The sequence below is a fragment of the Limanda limanda genome, chromosome 2 (assembly GCF_963576545.1).
Source record: "Limanda limanda chromosome 2, fLimLim1.1, whole genome shotgun sequence".
Taxonomy (NCBI): domain Eukaryota; kingdom Metazoa; phylum Chordata; class Actinopteri; order Pleuronectiformes; family Pleuronectidae; genus Limanda; species Limanda limanda.
This window is the reverse complement of record NC_083637.1, coordinates 28,316,415-28,329,720: the sequence shown is the minus strand read 5'-3', so window position 1 is coordinate 28,329,720 and position 13,306 is coordinate 28,316,415. Positions and strand designations below refer to the sequence as shown.

Below are 13,306 nucleotides of genomic sequence, written 5' to 3'. Positions count from 1 at the left end.
CCAAACGTTCCTGATGGCAGCCAGTTTGTCGTCTCGCCAGCGGAAAGGTCGTGTAGCTCTGTCATCAAATCTGATAATTCTTGAGAGGACATGAAACTGTTGCAGGGACATAGTTGACCGGAATATAGGCCTCCCTGACTCTGCATCTGGAATGTCACCTCAGGTGTGTCTTCCACAGGGGCCTCTTCCCCAGGTGCCTCTTCCTCAGGGGCCTCTTCCTCGCCATATGTTGACTGTTCGGTCTCATGATGGTCTGGATCAAAATCAGGATCGTTGTCTTCTATTTCTGAAACATCCTCCTCTATTTCTGGTTCAACTCCAATCCCGTCTTCATCAGTTTGAAAAAAAAGGTCAAGAGCCTCTCTGACAGAAAAACGTCTGATCGGGCGCCGACTCATTGTGTTCAGAGTAAAATAAGAGCAATGCACAAGCAAGCTATATATAGGGGATCTGTGAGAAGATATCATACGTTTTGTATCGAAAGTGTGGTTCACGTGGGGGGATGGACACATTAGCCCGGGAAAGAGCCAGGTTCCCATAACAAACACCTAATTGGTAACTTTGAAGTGATACACGTTTAGTCTGGAAGGTGTGGTTCACGTAGGGGGACAGGCACATAAGCACGGGAAAGAGAGGACACATGGTCAGTCTGAAAGGGGTTCACGTGGGGTGGAGTGTGTGTGTGTGTGCGTGCGTGTATGTGCGTGCGTGCGTGTGTGTGTGTGTGTGTGTGTAGGTGTGTGTGTGTGCGTGTAGGTGTGTTTGTGTGTGCGTGTGGTGGTGGTGGTGGATTTGTGGTTGTGTACTATCTGATGAATGAACACAATCTAGGGTCACCCATTCATTTCCTATGGCGGTCATTTTTGACCGGGAACACCACAGGTGTTACAAAGTTGACTAAACAACTCAAAATTCAATGAAAGTAGTGATCAGCAATTGCAAATGTTCAAATGCCTAGTGTGGAGGATATCATAAGCCCTTGAGACAATAAAATGTAAAACACAATATTTATGATTGATCGAAATGGAAATCGGTCAGATTTGACCCGAACACGACACAAAGGTTAAGTGATAATGAAACGAATACTTAACAATAAACTTCATTTTGCAAATGTACAATAATGCTGTGGAATTATAACTACCTGAATATATAACTAGTATACATACATATAATACACATATAGTATATAAGTAATGTGTATAATACAAATCTCAAATAGACTCAAATAAAGGACAAGAAGCCTGCATTTAAACTGCACTATAGTTGACAGTACTTGAGTAAATGTATTTAAGTTACTTTCCACCACTGATACAAGAGCCATGTACACTTGTGATTTTTAAAGATTATATTTTAAATAATTCATTTCTGGTGACAGATCAAACACAGTTTTATTAAATAGTAACTGAAAGCTAATTGAGGTTTGAAGCCTCAGTCGCTTTGTCTCTGATAATGAAAACCACTGTGAAGATCACAGAGAGACAGACTTGTTCAGCGAACACGGAAGTAAATACAGATGAAGTCTCATTATGTTTTATCATCTCGGATATTAATCGTTTGACGTTCAGTCTCCAGCGCGCATGCGTCGTGAGCTGCGTCGCGATCCCATTAATCATCGCACGGGAGAATAAAAGCCTTTGAAGCTCCACGTGATAAGAAGCTTAATTATTATAAAAGTCCGCACGAGGGCAGGAGACACATGCGTGATGGTGCGCGAGGCTCCATAAGATGCGGAAACGGAAAAAATGACGCACTGTGACGTCTTCCCTCCCTGTCAGTGGCAGGCAGCCAATCCATTACCATGACTTATAGATAAAGGAAAAGATGAATGTATACATTTATACTTTGACGGATACATATTCAAACACAGACTGTGGTACAATCTTGCTTTAATCTTGATATTGTCATTCGTATTATCATTTTGGTCATTGTTATTATTTCGTAATTTTGTGAAATTTTAACTGGCAGCCTGCCTCTCACTGTATATTATATGTTATCTGGTCATTTTCTATGTTTCTTAATAAAACAAAATAAGAAAACAATGATATATATATATATACAGTATAGTGTTGGTAGCGGTAGTAGAAAAGTGTATGTGGTAACTCGCCACACAGAAAGTGTTTTCATTATTTCAATTCTTACTCATGTTCTGTGTTGCCTACTTTTACCCTGACTTTTTAGAGGCTGTATTCAAGAATTGTATTTGTTGGCCCATTAGTATCAGAGGGGTAGCTTCGGTAGTTTTATTCTCATAAAGCTGAGGGAATCCAATTGGCAGATTGAAAAAGAATAGTCATTAAGCAGCAAACGTTGAGATATACTGGCATTTGGTCTCAATATATATCCCAAATTCATATTTTACTTTGTAACGCACGTTATAATAATAAAAAACATCACACCATCATCATCACCAAGTTTGACATTAGTCTGTGTTGTTATAGCCTTGTTTACCCATGATACCAAACCATTTCAAACGGTGTGTTTTCACTCCCACCTAGTGGACAGCATGCCCACTGCTTCAGCCAACCTCCTAGAGTAGGTTCGTGGTTCTCAAACTGGGGGATGGGCCCCCAGGAGAAACATAGAGCCACTGCATGGGGATGACCAGTGGAAAGATATGGAGTAAAACCAAATTGAAATGACCTGATATGTGAGGGAAATAAGCAGTTGAGTGATGCTATGATTCTGACTTTTATTAAAACTCTCTTTTTGATACCCCATCTTTGCTTTATGATTGTTAAAGACGTTTTCTAACCTTTTTTCCGATTGTGAAGATGAACCAGTATGTTTTAAACTTGAGGTTTTATATAGATCTAGATTAATTACAGATATGTGAGTTAGATGTATTGTCACAGATGGTTTTTTTGTTAATATGGCCTCAGTAACACAAGCAGGTATATGTGACAGTTTGTGGCTGGAATGCAGGAGGAGCAGGAGGAGTAAGAGGAGGAGGAGAATTTTCCCCTTCACCCCCACTGGACTCTGGTCAGGACCTCAGTACAGAGAAAGCTCAGGCAGGCAAAACAAGTGTAGAAGATGAAGAAGCTGGTGGTGTTTTTGCTCGGCCTGGTCCTGCTCACTGCTTACACAGGTAGGAAACTCCCAGGGATCTGCCCGACAAGAACAACATGTTCTGTTAGGTCAGAAAATGACAAAGAGGAATAGTGAATAATTAGGGTACTATATGCTCTCATTTAGGATAGTTTTGCATTCATTCTCTGTGTCTTCCTTTTGTTGCATTGCTAATATTCCATAGTTATTTTATGATACAATATAACTATTATTGCATAGTTAAAAGTCTCGAAATGAAAGTGTTTTTGCATTACTGCTAAAGCAGCTGATTTGAGTGCAGCCCTGCAATAAAAGGCACTTTGGTAAATGGTGAGATGCAACAGACGATAATGATATGAATGTTTAGTCTAAATGGACACTTTGTAAAATACAGTAATAATAATAAGAGGAGAGGGTGAAATGGGAAACAAAAACAGTAATATATATATAACTATGATATATTAGCCATGCAAGAATATATATATATATAATGAAATCGTTTTTCATTACACATTTTACTTTGATGATTGCCTCATTCGGTTCTATGGTTTTACAGCCATTGTAATCTCATGTATACTTTTTCAGCATGCATTCTGGCTTTGGACACTAACTGAAACTGCACAGATCTTCACAGTGACATATCTTTCTAAATGAGACAGCTAGAGACCGTGTTAGGTGTTTTGCCACGTTGCTGTGAGGGGCCAGGCAGCAGCAGCAGCAGCAGGAGCAGCAGCAGCAGGAGCAGCAGCAGCCCTCTCTGTATCTGGGTTCCTTTCCACAGCAGCTCCCTCTGGCAGGAGAGGGAGAGCGAGGCAGCCTGCTGCTCACTGGGGTCACGTGCTGCACAGGCCTTACTCCCCAGGGAGTGAGAAGGATGAATGGGCACTTTGTTACCTTCCACCAAATACCATGTTTCCAAATACAGGCCTGGGTTTAGAGGGAGGGAGACAGAAAAAGGGTCCTCACTCTGCAGAGGCCAGTGTTTGTGTGTGCATATGTGTGTGTGAGAGAGAGAGAGAGAGAGAGGGAGAGAGAGAGAGAGAGAGAGAGAGAGTAGGAAAGAGAGAGAGAGAGTAGGAAAGAGAGAGAGAGAGAGAGAGAGAGAGAGAGAGAGAGAGAGAGAGAGAGAGCAGCCTCCTTGCCCATGGCCTTGTGGAGTAAACAGCCTCACATGGACAAGCTAAACAGATCAGGTTAACCACAGCCCACCAGCAGCAGCAGATAGTGGAGAGAGGCGGTTTATTCATGGGCCTGAACACAGTCTCCACTGAGAGGAATGTTATCCTGATTAGCCAATACCCAGCTGCCAAGCAAACGGCTGTTGTGTTAGCAGCAAAAACAAAATAACTCAAGCAGAGTTCTTGTAAAGAGGAAGTGAAAATAGAGGAAACTGCCAACACACACACACACACACACACATTTCTATCAGTGATGTGTTCATTCTGTCAACTCTATTGAATTGTCCTCCCAAGCACCATTGGATGTCTGTATCACAAGACGTATGAGCAAACACGTTATCTCTTTGGCGGCATGTAACTCTTATCTGACTCTCTACCTCAGATGCCAATCCTATCATCAAGGAGAGCTTTGCTAAGCAGCTGCTCCGCAGCAAGAGGCAGGATCGGCCATTGAAGGCGGGCCACCCCGATGAGCCAATGAGGGTAAGGTTCATCCAGAGCAAAGAGCACAGATATCTTATAAATGTAGATTCATCTGATCCTATCAAAATCCACTCTGTGTAGCATTCATAAGCACTTTATCAACATGATATATAAAGTTTTAATTAATGTTGTTGTTAACAATTATATATACATATATGATGCTATCCTGCTTGCCTAGGAAGTTTTGATATCACAAATTATAAGAACTTTATTGTGTTCTATAGTGTATATAATTCTTTTTTAGAATTTTATTATAAATGAGTAACTCTCTAGATATGAGTTATGAAATAAAATCGACATCAGATCAACAAATGGTCAGAGCAACATGACCAAAAGAGTCAGAAAGACAAACAAAAAATGAATAATAAATAAATAAGTCAGTAAAGGTAATTTTAATAAACATAAAGATAGTGAACACAGAACAGCTTTAAAAGATAAAACCTTCAAATTCATAATTTGACATTATTTTTGAAATGATCTAATATCTCATGATAAAATATTCCAGACACTCAACATGTGTGTTTATTGAATGCTGATCTAAACCACCTCATTTAATTTGACTGTATCACTATACTTGTTGTGCTCTGACCTGACCATTGTGATGCTATGAGCGCAGCCCTTCATCATTGTTCAAGTCCCAACATGTTTAGCTCCAGTCATCTCTGTAATGTCACTCTGGCTGTGCTGCCATGGTGACAATGACATCAGCGCGACCAATAGTTCTGAGTCAGTGGAGTTTTACTGTGACTGTGTGATTCCCCTGCTCAGAATTCATTTTCATTTGTGCAAATGTGAGTCACAAACCGTTTCCGGGTTCTTCAGCCTGTCTTGTCTTGTTGCTTTCGGTGTATTTTCATTTTGTCTTTGCCCTCCTCTTTATTCAACCAAGCACATCTGTCCCCATGCAGGAGCATCTGCTGCACATGCAGGCCCTGGATCAGAGGGCCCAGGAGACCAACATGGAGTACTGGCTCAATCCTCACTGCCCCCCTCGCTGTGACAGGAACTACGGACACCCTGTTTGAGGATGAGGACAAAGGTCGCTGCCATTCTGGACAAACAGCTAAAACCCCAAATGTCAAAAGATGTAAAAATGTTCAAACATGACAACCTAACCATTTCTTTTCATTAAGCTGGATTTTTTATTTTTTGGTTTAAGCACCACAGTGCCACACCACAGACTCCTGTCTAATCCAGAATCAGGCTCACATCATGTTATATCTTTTAAATGTTCTTGTTTATATCATTCAAAGCACAAAAAGGTTTTAAATAATAAGTATTCAATATCGCAAATAGACATCAACATTTAAGTTAAGTCAATGTTTTAAGGTAATTTTGAGTCTCATCATCACTTGTTAGCACTGTTTATGTAGAATGTGACGCTGTGGATGGTTGATAAAGCAGGATGAAGATCCTGGAAACATGTTCTCATTTATGTAATACCAAATAATAAATATAAGGAGCTCATCTTCATAATAATGAGCATGAGTCCGATTTTTAAAAACTCTTTTCAAATGTGTCTAGAACTGATGTAAGACAGTTGTTACTACATTGTTTTATCTTGTCTTTATACATTTATGGCGTTCCTTGGTCATTTCCGTTTTTTTTCTTTTTAGGACCAGATGTGACAACATGGACTCAACAATGGCATCAGTGAAAACTCTTGACAACCAGAAGGACAGAGAGACTCTCTCCTTCTCCTTAAATGAAATGACCATGTGCAGAATTAGTGCTAAATGAAAGGTCTTCATGCTTATATAACCTCACTGCCATAGCAGCAGTGTAGTTTGCTGTTTCCAGTAGTTTCAACATGTATTCTCTAAGTTGTGTAACAGAATGAATGAACAGTGAATGCAATTACAAATAAATCAGAATGCATGAGTGCCTTCAATCTGGATAACAACGGTGATGCTGTTTTATTTTATTTTTTCCATTACCCGTTTTCTTTTAATAGATGAAGATCATATTTAATTCACTATAATTTATTTACCAACCATACATGTGAAGGCTGAGCCTCACTTCTACACGTCAAAGGCTTGATGTTTAAGAAAGAGTGGATCATCCTGGTGCTTCTATTTGCTTGTGTATCACTTAAGTCGTACTTCTCAGTGCAGACCAGGATCTGGTCTGTCATTAAAAAGACTGAAGCACAGGAAGCGTTTTATAATGTTTTAGAAATTGAAGATATCAATTCAGTCTCTCCATGCATGTGTCAGAGAAATAAAAATGGTCGAGCAGCAAGTGGCAGATCAGGGGAAATAGAGCCGTCATCCTGATTAATAAGAAAGGAAAGGTCAAATATTCTCTGACTCATTAAACAGCTCGTCGGCGGCTCTTTATTTTCGTAGCAGACAGGTGAAATTTGATTCGAACACCAGGATCCTCGCGGACCTCTAGCGGCTGCATCCCACTCCGGTGCGGGAAACGATGTGCTCCCAGACTCGCGGTCATCCAGGACATATACCGCACCAGCATCATTCAGGACCGCGGCTTCCAGCACATACCCTGTTCTCTGTGTGACTCGGGATCAGCGCTGCATGCACCTCCAGCCTGAAGAACACGGTCTACTCACCTCTGGGAAATGTGCAACATATTCCTCTACAGCACTCACCTGTCACTTTGTCACTATAGGCCGATTGTATTTGACTGTTTTTCTGCTGAGCTCTTTAGACTTGATTTGATTTAATTGTTGCTCGTATCGCTATGCTGACCCGTCATCTTGACCCTGTGTTCATTTACACATGACAAACACAAGGTGGGTGTTGAATGCGTTTTAAAACCGCACTGCAGGGGCGACCAGTGCAAACATGCTCAGGTTGTAGGTGTCCGCTATTGGCATTGATTTTTGTATGCAGCCTATTTTCATCTGGAAATAAACTGCGTAGGTTAATTTAATGCATACAAAGAACGCGTCTTCTGGAAGGATAGAAGCTGATTGGACAGAACAGAAGAAATATGGCCCCGTGGCGGTGGAGAGCAGATTTTGTTTCATTTATCCGACGTGAACTGAATTTGAAGAGGCCTGTGAGGATCAGACATGAGCTGCATTAAACATGTTATGAAACAGGTTATTGTCAGCAGGTCTATCAGCTGATTTGTTGCGGCCTTCGTTTTAACCCATTTCGTGCTTTCTCACCAAGCCTGAGGCCTCTCCCTTCTACTGCTCCAACAGCGCGCATGGCTTTTATTTATTTATTTAAAAACAGCGCATTTCCACATACGTTGACCCACTTCAGAAAATAATGTGATTAAAATTATAATAAAAATCAAACCTATTGATTTAGACGGAGGCCTCGAAGCCTGGCGGCTTCATAGCGATGGATAAAACTCATCTCTTTTATGGATTTAAAGGCCGACGGCACAGGAACAGAGAGATAAACAATTTAAACACAACGAGAAGCGAAAATCCAAAGTTTTTTTTATTGAAAAGCATCTAAAAAGCTAAACACCAGCTTTGTTATTTTCTTATTACATCAATGCTCCATAAAGGTTTTCTATGAAATTCAAAATATAATGTAGTAAATATGAGCCTTGGGAAAAACTTAAAGTGTCCATGTTGGGTGAATCAATTTAGGTTAGAAATGTTAGAGACATTACAAACGATCTTTAAACACAAACAAATAATAACGGCTATTTTCTTAATACTTTAAATTCAAAGTGCTTGATAAATTCTTTTTTTAAATATAAACCTTGGAAATCAAACAAGGTAACTTCAGTCTAATCAGTTCAAATTATGGAGAAATATTCAATCCACAGACTGGATTTAAAATCCAGGCCTCACTTCTCAGAGATTACTAACACCAGTTCAGGCGGAAAGATAAGAGTGAGAACAAATACATTCTAGTTAGTTATATTTTTAAAATCGTAAAATTCACAAGCTCTGTACAGAAATTGTTGCAAAGGAAACATGCAACTCACTCATGTTAACAAATGCATGAAGTAAAATGGACTTCATTTGATTTGGTCGATACATTAAATAGATGTCAAACTTTGTAATATATACACATATGCACATTATGTACTTCTTCTTCTTCTTCTTTGTTCGGTTTATTGGCAGGTGGCAACCAACTTCAAGGTTCATTACCGCCCCCAGCAAATTATGTAATCTGCTTTAAAACACTACGTACAAAAACACTTTAATGATGCTTATGAAAATCACAGAAAACAAAGCCTCATGGTGTAAAAAAAAAAAAAAAAAAAAAGGCAGCGAAAGAAACAATCAATCATCTTTTGTCTTTGAAGAAGCCTTTAGACGTGTTGCTCTCTTTGATGGTCACAGTTAGGAAGTTGGTGGTCACGTCTGTCACCAGGACCTTTTCCACGCTGCGGAGGGAGGGCTTCCATGACACCTCGTCCAGGTCTTCATTGAGCCGGGTTGGGGACGGCCTGTCCAAGAAGTAAGGCTTTTCCATGAGTGGAAGCTCAGCAGGGCGACTCAGGCTCTGGCTCATCTTGGACTGGTGCTTGAAATGTGCGGGTGCAAGGAAGGTGGATCCCTCCTTTGTCCTGTGTGTGTCTGTGTCCATCCTGTGAGGATGCAGGCTGCGGTTTGAGTAGAGCTGCTTGTAGGAGCTCCCACCAGAGAGTTCCTTGTTGTGTTGGTGGTGGTGATGATGATGGTGGTGTCGGTGGTGGTGTTTATGGCTGTGACCGTGGTTCTCTGGATGCCTGTGGGACACTTTGAACAGCCTCATCTCTTCTGGCCCGTGGTACTTGGCCAGTTTGTGAGTGCTGTGGCTCCCCTCCTCGGCACTCCTCTTGTGTGGCTCGGAGGCCTCAGGGCTGCAGCTACTGTCCTTGAAGCGGGGCTTAGGCTTCGGGCCCCTTTTTTTGGGTGCGTGGAAGAGTCCGTCAACACTCGATTGCTGGAGGGACAGCTGGTGCTCGCGCGTGCTAAGTTCTGGCGGGCGGACACGTATGCTTTCTCCACGGTTGACAGTGCTGGGTGGGAAGATGGTGGGAACGACGGCTCTCAGGCCCTCTCTCGCTCTGGGGGTGAGGACGGGTTCTGGAGCAGGATAGGTGATGTGCATCCCTCGCACTGCTTCACTCCTGAACTCATAGGACCTGGCTCGGTCCTTTGCCTGAGCCTATTAGAAAATAAGATTATAGTGACATTTTATTTAAAAATATACAAAAAAAATATGACACTTATCCCTTACGGCCCTTAATTTGTATTCCTTATAAATGGAATTCAAAATTCGTTGTATTATTTAAACATCTGCTTTCCCTTCTCATGCATCAAAATGAATTCCACGAAAAGGCCTAATGACAGTTTCAAGCCAGAAACTATTACAGTCAGTTTATATCAAACTTTAAAATGTGAATAATAAGTGGAATGTAATTACAGAACATACAGTGGTAGGTGTTCACCTGTGCAGCAGCAAACAGCTCCTGTCAGGCCTCAGTACTTATTAGTGAGATTCGACTGCTGCTCCTGTTAAACAACAGTCCTGTGCACGGAGAGTCTGGTATTTAGCTCCAGACAAACCTTCGCTCATTTAGCAATTGTCACGGTTCATTGACCTGAGAAGCGGAACCCTCTTCAGGCTTCTATTAAACCATTAACCCAGGACAGAGAGATCTGAGTTCAATGGCGAGCTGATTACAAATAAGAGGATTTTACACAGAGAGTAAAGACTTTGTTAAGAACTGCTTCTAAACAGGACTGATTGTTTTTTAAAGCTTTAGGATTTCAACAGCTCAACATTAGCTAATACACAAACTGAATACACACCCGCTAATGCGCTGCTTCCAATATGCGTGATTAGCGTATACTTTGGCTCACCACTATACACAGTGTGGTTAATTTAGAGGATCTGTCGGTGGACAGTTTGGGAAGAATACACATCACACAGAGATGGAAACATGCAGGGGAAACAGACGTGGACCTAATTCGTGACAACATTAAATCCTGATGAGTTTACCTTGAGCAGGAAGGTCTTGGGTTTCGGTCCTCTCTTCTTGGGCCCGTACAGCTCCCTCTCCCGCTCCCTGAGGAACACACAGCGACACACGGTCGGGCTCGGGGTCGCGGGGCAAAGTGCACGGAGGACCCCCGTGGATTTACTGGACATGCTTTACATTCGGCGGCCCGGGCCCCGGAGGCCGAACCCGGACATCTTACCTCTGCTCGAAAGCGGCGAACAGCCGGGAGTCCAGAATATTCTCCTCCGGTTCCCAGGTGCTGTATCTGGGAAGGAAAACCCGCGGTCAGCCTCAGCACTGACACTGACACACACACACAATTTATATATAAAGACAACAGTGTGGGGATGGCCGCGGCGTTAGCCTGCGAGCTAAGATCTCCATCGCGCTGTTACACCTCATTTTTTAATCCGGCTGCCGTTAGCTCGAGCTAACGGAGGCAGTCCCCACACCGGAGACAGCACAGCAGCGGGCCGACAACAGCCAGGAGACACCAGGAAGCTGCACTTACTTGGGAGACCAGCCCTTCCATTTCACTAGGTACTCCATGCGACCCTGCGTGCCACCAGAAACAAACACAAACCACTTGGTTAGCTTGCAGGGCAACACCACTGCATGAGTGCGCTTCACACTCCAGGCTCCTGCCGGGGAATGGCTGGTTGCATCTCGCACTAACCTTCCGTATCCTGCGCTTGATAATGGACTCGGCAGCGAACACCCTCTCCCCGACGGCGGACAGCTCCATGTTTACTCCAGTGCTGCCTTCCGTTAGCTCTGCGGTGGCTAACGCTAGCACAGCAGATCTTTTTCTTCGGTCCCAGCCGCTCTGGATTCCCGACAGACCATAATACTCCCAAACAGAATGGACGTCAGCGCATTTTTTTTTTTCTCCAACGCGTTGCTAGGGAACCGCAGTCGGTGGAACCCTCCAGGAGAGCGCCCATTGGTGCAGGCGTTGCTACGTGCTCGGGTTGCTAAGCGAGGGGAGGAGCGTGCTGTTGCGAGGATTCTTCACGGGGGGAGGAAATGGAGGCTCTTCTCCCCGCGCGACGACCGACACGTCTTGCGCAAGTTATGGGAGACATTAAAAGATGCACGTGGTCACGAAAAAGGACCGGAAATAGACAAACTAGAATATATATACAAAACGCGTGTTGTTTATTTATTTATTGAGATTGTTCCTCGTTTTCATTGAGCTCTACAAGCACAATATATGAATAGAGAGTATATTGTTATGATCACAGGCTGTGTCATCTCCTTACACATGTATTGACTTTTGTTGGTCGGGCCAAACATGGACGATCGGTGAACTGTCCCCGTCAGGGTATTCCTGGTCATTTAGTTATTTTATTTTCGTTGTTTGAAATATACACATCACGTCGTGCTACAGATGTAAGACAAATACCTGTTATGCACCAGAGGAAAATGTATACGTGGTCAGGTGGAGGAACAGTGATTTATAAATGTTAAGGACATGCATTTACTCGCCACAATAGTAAAGAAGAGATCAGGTGATGTGAGTGAAATCTTTTCATATATTTTTGCGTTTTATGTAAAGGGTCCGTCCTGTCCACTTCCTCGAAGAGCGCAGCAGGAGAACACGTCGCGCTTTGCTTCTCTGAGCTGTTTTAATGTCGGGATTTTCTTTTCTTTTTTTAAGCAGCATGGCACCTCACACTTACAGAGATCTGCGAATGCGGAAATTATCAGCACGGGCTTTCATTGGGCCTTTTGTTTTTTAATGCAGCTAGCAAAGCTTACAAGTAAATAACCAACAGCCTAACACCGGAGGAACAGAAATATTTTATTAGCATCTTGAAATCGGGATATTACAGAATAGCCCACAACAGCATTAATAAAAGATCACAAGGTCTGATCAACCAAACCCAATTATTTTCCTTAAGCTTTTATTGTGGAGTAAAAATAAATATTTACATTGACGTGAGTGAGCGTCGTGATTCAGCTCACTGTCCCTGCTCAGGCCTCAGGTGCACAACCCACTCACATGCATAGGGAAAATAAATAAAAATATATAACTTAAACATTTAGTGATAAAGCAACATGCATATATGTTTTATTCAGTAAACTGATACATACTTCACAACATTCTAATATTATAATTATTATTATTGACATTAATATGATCATTTTTGTTGTTATTATTATTACAATTATTATTATTTGGCGTCCCTAAATTATATTTTATCAAAACTGGGACCGTAGTCATTTCAGTTTATTTAAATGAATTTGAGTTAATATAATATTCAAGGCAGAACCATAAATATATACATACATATATATAATAAAATACAAATAAAAAAGAGAATGACTGACAGTAGGCCTACTAGTCTTTTAATTTGCTATGTGATAAAGGATTGAGTAGTCTATTAAACAAAATAAATATAAATAGACAGTAGCGTCCGTTTGTCAGCGTTATGGAGAGCTGTTGAAGGTAATAGAAAAAAAGTCTACCCAATTGACTAATTCAAGAAACCTGTCCTAACTTATTATTATATTTATTCTTATTATTAGTTGTATTATTAGTATAACTATATTATTATTATTATATTATTGTTGTTGTTATTCCCGTACAGACTCATCGCGTAGATGGATAGATTTAGAATATCAAATTAATTAATTTAAAAACAGACGCGTGAAGCATGTAACCT

General features: G+C 41.6%; 2 protein-coding genes across 2 annotated transcripts; one reads left to right on the top strand and one right to left on the bottom strand.

The window, feature by feature from the left end:
• Positions 1 to 3,033: 3,033 nt before the first annotated feature.
• c2h17orf67 (chromosome 2 C17orf67 homolog) lies at positions 3,034 to 5,734 on the top strand. Its single transcript, XM_061067453.1, has 3 exons — positions 3,034 to 3,088; positions 4,609 to 4,709; positions 5,618 to 5,734. Exons 1-3 carry the CDS (start codon positions 3,034 to 3,036, stop codon positions 5,732 to 5,734), a joined length of 273 nt encoding a protein of 90 aa, XP_060923436.1.
• Positions 5,735 to 8,110: 2,376 nt separating this feature from the next.
• On the bottom strand, positions 8,111 to 11,468 carry cbx8b (chromobox homolog 8b). The gene is made up of 5 exons (XM_061089937.1): positions 11,314 to 11,468; positions 11,149 to 11,192; positions 10,837 to 10,902; positions 10,637 to 10,703; positions 8,111 to 9,799 (listed from the first exon to the last, which is right to left on the bottom strand). The coding sequence occupies exons 1-5, from the start codon at positions 11,380 to 11,382 to the stop codon at positions 8,933 to 8,935; spliced, it is 1,113 nt and encodes a 370-aa protein (XP_060945920.1). The 5' UTR covers positions 11,383 to 11,468; the 3' UTR covers positions 8,111 to 8,932.
• Positions 11,469 to 13,306: the final 1,838 nt, after the last annotated feature.

Bases quoted from the DNA above. Each gene is read 5' to 3' on its own strand.
- c2h17orf67 (XM_061067453.1), top strand. From the start codon at position 3,034: ATGAAGAAGCTGGTGGTGTTTTTGCTCGGCCTGGTCCTGCTCACTGCT. The intron at 3,089-4,608 runs GTAGGAAACTCC...TCTCTACCTCAG, and splicing joins CCTGCTCACTGCTTACACAG to ATGCCAATCCTATCATCAAG. The intron at 4,710-5,617 runs GTAAGGTTCATC...GTCCCCATGCAG, and splicing joins ACCCCGATGAGCCAATGAGG to GAGCATCTGCTGCACATGCA.
- cbx8b (XM_061089937.1), bottom strand. From the start codon at position 11,382: ATGGAGCTGTCCGCCGTCGGGGAGAGGGTGTTCGCTGCCGAGTCCATT. The intron at 10,903-11,148 runs GTAAGTGCAGCT...TTTCCTTCCCAG, and splicing joins TGGAAGGGCTGGTCTCCCAA to ATACAGCACCTGGGAACCGG. The intron at 10,704-10,836 runs GTAAGATGTCCG...TGTGTTCCTCAG, and splicing joins TTCGCCGCTTTCGAGCAGAG to GGAGCGGGAGAGGGAGCTGT.